The 10,659-nt window shown below is 50.2% G+C and overlaps 6 protein-coding genes across 6 annotated transcripts; 4 read left to right on the top strand and 2 right to left on the bottom strand.

Annotated features, from left to right (window-relative positions):
• Nucleotides 1-409: 409 nt before the first annotated feature.
• CTAM01_16991 (uncharacterized protein) lies at nucleotides 410-535 on the top strand (the record flags this gene model as incomplete). The annotated part of the gene is made up of 1 exon (XM_060532983.1): nucleotides 410-535. The coding sequence occupies one exon, from the start codon at nucleotides 410-412 to the stop codon at nucleotides 533-535; it is 126 nt and encodes a 41-aa protein (XP_060372434.1).
• Nucleotides 536-1,600: 1,065 nt separating this feature from the next.
• Nucleotides 1,601-2,059, top strand: CTAM01_16992 (uncharacterized protein; the record flags this gene model as incomplete). The annotated part of the gene is made up of 1 exon (XM_060532984.1): nucleotides 1,601-2,059. One exon carries the CDS (start codon nucleotides 1,601-1,603, stop codon nucleotides 2,057-2,059), a length of 459 nt encoding a protein of 152 aa, XP_060372435.1.
• A 1,334-nt stretch (nucleotides 2,060-3,393) lies between these two features.
• On the bottom strand, nucleotides 3,394-3,645 carry CTAM01_16993 (uncharacterized protein; the record flags this gene model as incomplete). The annotated part of the gene is made up of 1 exon (XM_060532985.1): nucleotides 3,394-3,645. The coding sequence occupies one exon, from the start codon at nucleotides 3,643-3,645 to the stop codon at nucleotides 3,394-3,396; it is 252 nt and encodes an 83-aa protein (XP_060372436.1).
• An 832-nt stretch (nucleotides 3,646-4,477) lies between these two features.
• Nucleotides 4,478-5,084, top strand: CTAM01_16994 (uncharacterized protein; the record flags this gene model as incomplete). The annotated part of the gene is made up of 3 exons (XM_060532986.1): nucleotides 4,478-4,506; nucleotides 4,566-4,920; nucleotides 5,034-5,084. The coding sequence occupies 3 exons, from the start codon at nucleotides 4,478-4,480 to the stop codon at nucleotides 5,082-5,084; spliced, it is 435 nt and encodes a 144-aa protein (XP_060372437.1).
• Nucleotides 5,085-6,514: 1,430 nt separating this feature from the next.
• CTAM01_16995 (uncharacterized protein) lies at nucleotides 6,515-6,811 on the bottom strand (the record flags this gene model as incomplete). The annotated part of the gene is made up of 1 exon (XM_060532987.1): nucleotides 6,515-6,811. The coding sequence occupies one exon, from the start codon at nucleotides 6,809-6,811 to the stop codon at nucleotides 6,515-6,517; it is 297 nt and encodes a 98-aa protein (XP_060372438.1).
• A 788-nt stretch (nucleotides 6,812-7,599) lies between these two features.
• CTAM01_16996 (uncharacterized protein) lies at nucleotides 7,600-9,976 on the top strand (the record flags this gene model as incomplete). Its single annotated transcript, XM_060532988.1, has 3 exons — nucleotides 7,600-7,972; nucleotides 8,042-8,438; nucleotides 8,509-9,976. 3 exons carry the CDS (start codon nucleotides 7,600-7,602, stop codon nucleotides 9,974-9,976), a joined length of 2,238 nt encoding a protein of 745 aa, XP_060372439.1.
• Nucleotides 9,977-10,659: the final 683 nt, after the last annotated feature.

The raw sequence follows: 10,659 nt of genomic DNA on the forward strand, positions 1-10,659 counted from the left end.
TCAGACTTCGTCACATGGGACGGCGCTTTACGCCAGAAGCATCTCATACATACATTGCAGATCCAGAGTTGACCATCTCGTTCAAGAAAGGTCTTGAGTTCTGCTATTCAGGCGCTACGGTGCTTCTCTTGGTTATGAAAAAGGCATCTCGTTCATCCTCTAGGTGGACAGTACCGTTTTTCGCGAGTGGTCTCTGGCTTTTCTGGACGCAAGTTAAAGATAGGTTCAGGATATCGGGCTATTCGAAAAGAGCTCATCGCTCCGGTTTGGGTGGACGATGATACCAAACGTACAAGTGGTGTTCACGTCGGCTTTGGACGCCTCGTCCTCGCAAGACCGATGGAACCCAAATGGGCCTTCACCATACAGTGTTGTGCACATGTTGCTCCGTCTCTCGCAAACATTCTCAATGTTTGAAAAGCCGAAAACTGGCATGATGGGCCTCCGCAGACCTCTGGTAATGGCTATAGCGACTGGTTTGCCAACAAAAGTGTGGGTCAGGATAGTAAACGACAGTGCGAGTCGCAGCGCGTGATCAAGAGCTCCTCGAAAGTATCCATAATCGGCTTCCACAGTAGCCATATTCTCCTGATACAGATTATGATGGTTTGCAAACAGGAAAGATATTGAGCTCAGACTATGTGGGTCAAGTTCAGGCAAATAAAATGTGTTGTAAAGAGGAAACAACATAGTGTATGTATGATTAATGCTGCAATTATCTAGTGTCCGGAAATTGTTTTTTGGGGACACGCCTGACTTTCTGCTACAGGAACCTCCAGCAAGCAACAGCACGCCTGCACGCACCATCACATCGTTTCTGCGGAGTTCACACCGGGCTCTTTCCAACAACCCGTGTCGACGCCTGTGAGCCGGAATCATGCATTCTCAGAAACGTGATCAAGGGCCTTTGTATGTACCGAGAGGCCTTCCTCTTGTGCATTCAGTTTCCAACTCCTACCCACATACCTAGAGGTCGAGATCCAGGAATTAAGCTGGAAAGGTACTGCCACTTTCTTGTTGCAAGTCGTTTCTGGCGTCAGAACAAGGATCTCGCTTGCCGACTAGCCCATCTATGGCATCCGATTTTAGCTCTCACCAGACGTCGGTTCTAGCTATGCTCCCTAGCCACACACCGTCGATGTTACTGGACACCCCGTGTTCCAAGTTGCTTATGACTCAAAATGTGCGCCGTATCCTACGTTGGAACTGGCGTTGTCCCCAGCCACACGACGAGGATCCTGCTTCCTTGATATCCTCTCTGTAAGATCTAGATCTGGCCTTTCGTGATCCGAACAGGGCTTCTCCATATATGTACACCCTGTCTATACGAATCATCAGGTATTGCTGGGAAACCCTTTGCGGCTAGTCTGCCTAGAAACGCAACCAAGACCTTTTCATCATTTAGGTTGAAACATGATGCTCGTCTGACACGCTCGACAGGGGTTTTTCCTTTTTTCGAGTAATGAGATGCAGCTCCTACAGCACGTTCATTCGCCTGTCGCTTGTGGTGAGTAGAAAGCAGTATGTACACACTTGTGACATGTAGGTCTCAAACATGCCGCAGTCAACATTTGTTGCAAAGGGTCCGTCTACACGCATCATGGGTTCAAAGCTTCATTCAGTATTCTCACCTTTGAGAATTGCCTCATCAAGTGAAACGCCTCACGGACAGAGGCTTCCACAAGAACATGTGTCGGCCTTCCTCTTCTGCGACTCCGACGAGGAGAGCGACAGTATCAAGAAGGAAAGGGGGTTTGTACAAGGCGATTCGCATCAGGGAACAAGCTTTCCGACTAGCATAGCGTCTCCAGACATCACGGCTGGTATCAACACCGTCTGCTCTGCAGCGGCTCGACATCCAACCAAGAAGAGCGAGGCAATATCTTCGTATAGAGTGGCACACGTCTACGGGAAAGCCTCCACAGAACGCTCGCTCCATCTCAGGATAGCCAGCCGCGATGGCGCGATTATCACTAATTCTTTCGACTGGAACTCAGATGATCCTCACGCGAGGTCTGCCGAGTGCGGTATCCCTAGGGCAGACTCACCAACCATATGAGGGTATCGTGGTTGCTGTAGTTGTATCGCCAGATCTCCTTATGATAGACACGCATCGAGGCGCGCCATGAAGAGTAAGACAAAAGCAAGTGGTTGGCGGAAGGCTGTTCTATGGGCCCGTATATGAAAATGCAAACTTCTCGTGCGGATCACAGACTCGTCAACATGTGAATTCTGACACTAGCAACTTCACGCACGACTGAGGTGACAAGGGAAGATGTTCATCATCGTTGAATCCTGTCTAGCTTCTCGAAGGCTCATAGTCTGCTTCGCCAGGCTCATGATGCATCACATACACGCCGAATTAGAACTTATTCGTACGATCCGTGATGGACATATAAATGATACAGTACTAGATTTTCTGGCTAGTCGATTTGTATGTGTGCCAGCACGAGCTTATTCTTTCCTGGTCTCGGGCTGTCGCCATACAGTTTCGTGAAAATGTCTCTTCCGCTTCCAGCACAAAGAATTATTTTTCAACGTGTGGAGATTACATTTTGGTACTGCAAACTACTTCAAACGGGTTGGAAAGTCCAATTTCGGCCGCGAAAGAAGCCGTAATAATCCAACATGAGCTGTGATCATGCTCTGATCTAGGTATTGGGAAGTAGCCTAAGTATCAACCGAAGACCCATGTCTGCTGCTCCACAGTGACAGTGCGGGATGTTTCACGCGCTACTTGAGCTGGCATGCCTGCGACATACTGCGAGGCTGGCGCTGGGTTATATATGATACGTCATCAGGAGCTATTACTACTGTGTGGGGCTCACGCAATAGATCGATCAAATGTAGTAAAAAGGAAGGCACATGTGCACCAAACCGCATACGGAGACGAACAAGACTTGTATGGGCTTCTGGGAGGCAAGGATATGAACGAATGTGGAGAATCTGTAGATAATTATCCGAGCCCTAAACAGCTTAGCCGGGGCGTAATAAAACTATGTATGTATGTATGTATGTACAGAAAGGCAAGCTTGCCAGCACTCATAAGCCGAAGCTCGAGTGTGTGGCTGAGGCTTCATCTCTCTCTTCATGGTTCTGTCCCGGCTTGCGCTTCCCTTCGACTTGCGCGACCAACGCCAGCAGTACCTAAAGATCTCGGAAAAGCTTTTTATGTCTTGCTTGAAGGTATTACACCCGATCTGCCTAGACTGCACGGCGCGCGATCTGATTAAGCTGCTACGGCGGCATAAACCGACACTCCGCGCGGTCAGCCTTTCCCAAGTCACGTTTATAAAAGGCAGCTGACACAACATAGTCCAAAGGCAAAAGAGGATTTACTGTACTTAGATGCCTACCTAAAAGCCTTTTTTCTCGCCTACGTCTAATACACCTTTAGTTGATACTATCAAGACTTGTAACCCATTCCCCCATATCATTTCGTCCAGTCGGCAATGGGGCTCTCATATCAATATCTAACTTGTCATCACCAAACCATATTCGCGCCCCCGAGTCTCTCGTACCGAGTCGCGTAATAAGCACCACGACTAAGGACGAGATCATCTTCCTACCAAAACCGTTGATGGCTGGACAAGCATTCATACCGACTCCAAAGGGCATGTACGCACTCTTTTGGTCTTGCGTCATTGCGCCGAACCGGCTGGGACGGAACTCGAGAGCATGAAGACCCAGATTCGTTCGTCGTGATGCAGAGACTCAACGTCGGCTGCGACCTTCCGCAAGGGCGAAGCCCGGTAAATGCGTTTAGTGGGTGGTTCACTGCCATCGACCTTCTCACCGGCCTTTGGCTTGGAAGTCCGGCCCTGATATCTAATATGGAAACTCATCCCAGTCCGCCCATGGGTCATCGAAGTCTCTTCCGCCGGGCATCAAAATCATGTTTAGGCGGCTTCAAGAGAGTATTTTCCACAAAGGGCGACTCCTAAGATGATAGGTCAACCATCAGTAAACGACGAGAAAGACTATTAAGATTCATATTCTCAAAATCATCTCTATTTACGACATTCACGACGACCACAGTAGAAGAGGACGAGAAAACATGTAAACCTCGAACAATAAGATCGATCCCATCCCCGAAGAGACCCCCAGAATCAAAGACCCAGAACTGAGGCGGCAGGCCTACCCCAAAGGCCAATCACATCTCTTCCGCAGACTACCGCCCGAGATTCGCGAGCAGATATATAAAGAGTTTTGGATCGCCTGCGGCGTGGAACGGCACGCGTTCATTGATGATGGGATACCGCGTTACTTGCCGTGTATTACGGATCACGAAGCGCCGGATGAGAGGCAGCTGGGCCTTGCGAGAGACTTTGCCAAGTCCCCCGAGGTACAATGGCATCCGGAATGGTTCCTCAGGATGCAGTCGCCATGGTGAAATCACTGGAGATGTGAAGAGTTATGGGAGAATATCAAGGAAGGGCGGAAATTCGATCAAAACCAGGGCCAGAATCAAGCTTTCATGTCGCTGTTGGTATCTTGCAAGCGAGTGTACGTCCCCAGCCTCTCCCCGACCACCTTGAGCGCACCACTGATCGTCTAACCCCCAGATACGACGAAAGCATAGAATTCTTCCGCGAATCCCGCATCATAAACACCACACCCGCCGAGTGTCCTCTCACGCGCCGGCTGCTGCCCGAGTTCCGCGCGCTGTGGGAGGGCATACCCGCGGAGATCGCGCCGAAGCTGACGGTGGATTTTCCGTGCGACGTAAAGGACGGGTTCTGGGCGTGGGGCAAGGTGGATGTGAGGGAGCAGAATGCGTGTGCCGGAGGAGGGAGGTGGGGGCCGGTGGAGAGGCAGGGGCCGATTGTGCCCAGATTCGAGGTCGTTGCGAGGGGGAAACAGAAGTCTAATGAGACGAGTTGTGGGTATGTTAGTCGGTATGATCAGGGGAGGCCGAGGGTAAGCGGGGAATCGTTTTGAGGATAAATGGGAGGGGGATTTATGTGGGAGGGGGATTTATGAAACTCGTATTACTATGGAAATGAAGATTCCATACACCCTCGTGACTTTAGGTGATCATACTGCGAAAAGAATGTCCTTATGGTGTCATGAGTAGTGCCTGACATTCCATCCCATCGCCATGTTGCATTCTCCCAAGCAAAGACTGATCCTTCAACCTTGTACCAGCACTTGTACCGGGTGTGTGCCCTTCCCTGCACAAAGATCGGAGAAGAAGAATCTCAGGCCGATGTTCCATTCCACCATTCCCGAGCTGCTTGCCAGGGGTTCCAGGAAGGAGCAGAGCCAGCGCCTTTGCGGTTGCTGGATTGGTATCCTTTGTTGCGCGCTTCTGCAAAGAAACGGGCTGCCTCTGACAGAACGGTCCACCAGTCAGAAGCACTCCGGAACCAACTTTGAAACCAAGAAGGTCTTTCTTTGGCCTGGGTCTTAGGTCGACTCTTACGTTGGTCCCCAGGCTGTTCCTTGGATTCTTGATGGGGTTGCTGTTCGGACTGTTCCTCGGATTGTCCCTTGGTTTGCTCCTCGGATTTGTCTCTTTTCTGGGTGTCCCTAGAGTCGTCTGATCTGCCGCTTGAGTTGTTCGCTGCCTTCTGAGAGATGATAAAGCTGCAGTCCTGGCCCAGACCCGGTCGTGGCACCAAAGCGGCGCCGTCCTCCGATACTTCCACGTCGGTTCGCTTCAAATCACACCTTAAAACCCTCGCTGCTTCCGTGTCCCACAAGGCCCTTCCTTGTTTCATTTCTCGAACAACCTGGAGCTCGCCAACGTTCTTGTTTGTATACTTACGTCGGATGAGATTGCGAAGCTCCTCGCCTCTCTCGACGGCACACCTCTTCTTAGAAAAGAGGCTGCTCCATGAGTCCATAGAACCATTGCCCCCAGGTAGGCCATGATGGTAAATGGTGGCCCCGTGAAGTCGCCCGGGAGGGTTTAACAGACAACGGACAGCGTTGTGGTTTTCGAAGTCCGTCGTAATCGCCCATCTGTCCTCAAAAGTGTCTTGCGAGAGCTCATCCCATTTTGTCGTGATAATCGTGATGTGTCGGAAGAAGCCGGGACCCCCAAAGCATTCGATCCATCGCAGAGTGCGCAGGTCACTGCTCAGAAGGCGTTCCATTCGCCCGTAGACAAATAGAACACCGGCGACGGTGACGAATGGGCGAAGTGTTGACAGACATGTCATGATGTCTCGGAAATTCTCTTCGTCGTCTAAATCGGCGGCGCCGAAGCCAGCTGTGTCTATGAAGAGATACTGCTGATCGTCAATGACGGCCGGGCAGACGTGGTATTGCCGGGTTCCTGCGTGATTAGACGTCGGTCAGCAACTCAGCTGGGATGATTTATGTGTGAAGTTAGATCCTGCCTTACCGGAGCCTAACGACTTTCCGACATGAAGATTCATTCCGGTAAGCTCATTGAGTAACGATGACTTGCCCGTACCCGTCTTCCCCATCACAAAGATCAACTTTGTGCCTTTCATCCTAGATGTACGGCTTGGTGAGAGCACATTGAAGATGGGAGTTTCGAAACTTACGTGCTCTTGATGAACGCCAAGACCGCGTCCGACACGCCACCTTTGGCTTTTAAGACCAGCGATTCCAGTTGTTGAGACGACCAGAACTTCCAATTTGTCTTGGAGATATCCGGCCCTGGCTTCCCAATTGCCCGTTGAAGAGGCTGAGAGTCGTCGGAGCCCTTGTCACTCTCAAGATCGGAGGAAGCGGGGGGGTCGTTTGGTCGGCCACCATTCTTCATGGGCATGCTGGCAGAAGCCATCGTAGAGCTTGACACATGAAGACTTTCGGTCTCCGTTGAAATGATTTGCATCTTGAACAAGAAGGGGGCAGAATGTCTTGGCAAGAAAGCAAGTACGTTAAAAACAATGCTCCGCGCAAAGATGATGAGAGCAAGTGAGAAGCAGGTTTCGATTGCTCGATGGCAGCAGCAAGACCCATCTTGAGCGGAAATCCACGGCCTACTTATATTTTCCAGAAGCTGTCGAAGCCAAGGGCTTAATGAAAGAACTGCAGCTGCCCTCCAGTGTGGCCGATTGGCAAGCAGATTGAAAAGACCGCGGACCAGACAAGAGTAGGAGCCCTTCCAATTCGACGTTGAGTGGTCTTACCGCCCTAAATGATGTCGCGTCCGGTTGGTTGTCTGCAGTAAGGCAGTAACGCAGCTATTCGTGGACTGTCTTACATGAATCCACTTGTTTTAATGCATCCTAGGGCGGAGACCGCTTATCATCACCCAAACCAATGTGATGGTTTAGGATCAAGCCAATGATCTTTTATTGTCACATGCAATACACATCCGAGCCAAGAAATACCTGCGTGGCGTTTTCCAACACGACTGCACGTGTAAGCCTCTTTCCATCGGCTGATGCATTTCGTTTCCCGGTCAAAACGAGGCGAGATCTTCGGGCTAACTAGAAGTACGACGTCGTCTGTCACTATTGTTTGCCAGAAGACAACCTACCTGCTCTAGACAACTCATCTTCCATCCCTCGGCAGCGCGTTCATTCGTAAATCCCCGCCCTGAGAGTATCCCACGTCTCGGGATTTACTTGCACGCAGGACACTCATCGAGACGCCCAAGTCCGAAAATCTCAGCCAATGGTGCAACGCTTAAACAATGCTACCGTTCAAGCTGCCTTCCAGGCTGCTTTGGATGATGCTTCGCACAATCGAACGGGCTACGGCACACCAGCAGAAACCCGTGCTTGGAGAGATCATTTTGTGCATGGCGACTCACCTGACTACTCGGATCTTTGTCGAAATGGAGGAGACTTATTTGTGTTGCCTCAAACCGGACTCAATGAGATGGAAACCCAGCCCGATTCGTCAGTTGGCGGCGACTCTTCCGGCCCCAGTGATCCGTGGTCATGCGAGCACTCGATGTCTCACGTCACGAATGCCAGATTGGACATCAGTCTCACGGATTCTTTGGTGCCGTGGACGATTACGTCCAATGTACCATTTTTAACAAGTATGTAATGCTGTCCGGCGTGGTGTAAGTGACATTGTAGGGCTGATTTAAATCTTCTCGTCTTACTAGTACCCTTCATGGACACCGAGATTTCGGACTACTGTGGTTCTCATCTTTCAGCTACCGAACTAATAACAGTATCTGGTAATTTGTTGTGGGCTTCGGAGTCCAACTCCAAGACATATTCCGAGAAACAAAGCGGTTCTTCGGGGGTTGAAATCTCTGTCTCGAGTGAAAGCCGAAAGGCGATCGAGTTCGTGATGCACGAGCCAATGACCACCGACGAACGGACTAAGAAGAGAGCCGGAACAAACAAGACGAACCAGAAGAAACCCTCAAAGGGACACTCAGACAAGTACTGGGAGGTGCTTAGAGACAACCATCTCCGCCGACTCTACATACAGGAAAGTCACACAGTGGACGAGGTGGTGTTCGAGATGCTTGTCATTCATGGACACAGACTTACGTACGTAATTCTATACGCTTATAACTTACCTAGCAGTAAAATACGATCAATAGCTGATTCATTTCATTAGAAAGCCGACGCTAGAAAGAAAGCTCAAGCTTTGGGGGTTATCCAAGAATAGTTCCAGGCATAAAGGCTCTGGAGGGCTGGTTGCAAAACGCCGGCGTATCGCATATTCCATGCCAGCTACCGCCACCATAGTCAAAGACCTGAAGTTCGCTTCAATGAATGAAAGGAGACTGGGGCTGGACAGACAGAGGCCACAATTTGGACTTGCAACAACCTATGTTCAGCAGGAGAAGATGTTCCACGCCCTTGACCATCTCGTGAAAGGGCTTTTCGCTTCTGGCAGCCAGAGCTGGAAAGCGGTGAACCCTCGAAGTACGAACTTCACGTCACCGGACTTAGCCAACGGCAAAACATCCCCTGACTGGCAACTGGTCTCTGAAAAGTGCCGATGCATCGCAATACTGTCTGATGCTGCGCAATATGGAGAAGCATTCAGCGTATGGGAAGACGCCGGACAAACCCTACGATCCTCCACACAGCTTTGCAACCCAAGTTTCCTGGTCCATTTCTGGAAGATTTCCCTGACTTTAATGAGCGTTCGCGTCGGAGATCGCAAAAGCTTCTTGCTGTTTAGGTCTTTTCTGCTGCGCCTCCAGAAAGTCCTATCCTCGTCTGTTGGTGTACATCATCCAATAACCGATTTTGTCATTTCCCTGGCAGTCGTCACAACTTCAACTCCTCTCGACCTCAAGACCACCTTGGGCCTTGCATGCTGGAAGGCCATTCATGTCATTGCTAGTATACTTGGTCAAGAACACGCCATGGTTCTCAGCCTGACTGCCCATTGTGTGAGGAATTGGAGAAGTCGATTCAGCCCCCGCGAAGAGGATATCGAGTCCAGCTATGATGACCTGGGGGCCTCGAGTTTCATTTCGGCCCAAATCATGTCTGAGAGTGACATATCGTTCCATTTTGACTATCTTTCGGCACTTGCGAAGCCCAAGAACAATGCCCCAAATCTCATACAACAGGCAGCTGATATTTGGACCATAACAAAAGACAGATGCTGTAAGGAGGCGAGGGTGGAAAAGACGTATGACGTTCTCGCTCTACAGGCCTTTACTTTCACGACTAAGTTGCTAGCCTCTCATTACATAGAGACGCAAGGGCCAAATCAACTGCCTAGTCCGGAAAAGGGGTATGAATACCTGAGCGAGGGAATCGAAGCCCTGGCCAATGGAAGCAAAGAACATCAGACTCATGCAATGGCTCTGTCGAGGCGCTTAGAGACCTACCTCAAAGCTTCTCAAGATAGAGGAAGAGCAATCGAAGAACGAGAGCGCGGTACTCAGCTACGTCGGCGGATCAAGAAGATGTTGACGACTTCATCATGGGCTTCTCCCCCAGTACCAGGAAATCGGCCCAAGACTGGAGGAGCCTGGGCGAAGAGAAATCGTCAAAGCCGTAAAGAGAGTCATAAAAGATTGACGCTCTTACTCAAAAACAACGATCGAAGTCTTTGTAGCTGAAGCAGATTGTCCAATTTTCATCATATTTGCAGGCGTAACGAGAATTTCTGAGTGACGACGTGTTGACTGAATCATGGAACTGTGAGTTGCTGTCATCACCCTCATGATACTATATTACTGTTTCCACCACAACGCGACATGATGTTACAGTCATTCTTTCCATTTTCTCTAAGAATGCACTGAAGTCGCTTGTTCATGAGCTGGAAGCTTACAGCTGTGTCTCGAGAATATGCATCTCTGATTAAGCATCAGTTGGATGCAGTTGCGCCCGTACTCCACTATCCCGAGACACAGTCTCCACAACCTCATGAACCAAGTCGCTTGTTGTGCTACAGCAGTCACTCTCGCACTTTAAATCGTGGTCACATGTACACAGTGAGCATAATCTTCAGTTCAGCCTGTGTGGGTCAAGTCGAAAAAGATGAAGTGTGTTGCCAAGAGAAGCAACATATGTATGTATGTATGCACTCCTGCAGAAGTATCAGCGCCTGCTCTGCCGACCTCTGCTTGCGAGAGAAGCGAGATCGGTCGCCAGACCTTTGCTATGCCGTAGTCGCTTTTGTTTGGCTTCTTCAGCGGGATGATCTTGGCGTGGCGCCATTGCTGAGGCAGCGTCCCTTCATCCAGTGAGGTCTGGAAGAGTGTTAGCACCCTCCCCTTCACCACTGGCCATGTGTGCTTCC

Source organism: Colletotrichum tamarilloi, assembly GCF_030869305.1.
Source record: "Colletotrichum tamarilloi strain Tom-12 chromosome Unknown Scaffold_299.1, whole genome shotgun sequence".
NCBI lineage: Eukaryota > Fungi > Ascomycota > Sordariomycetes > Glomerellales > Glomerellaceae > Colletotrichum > Colletotrichum tamarilloi.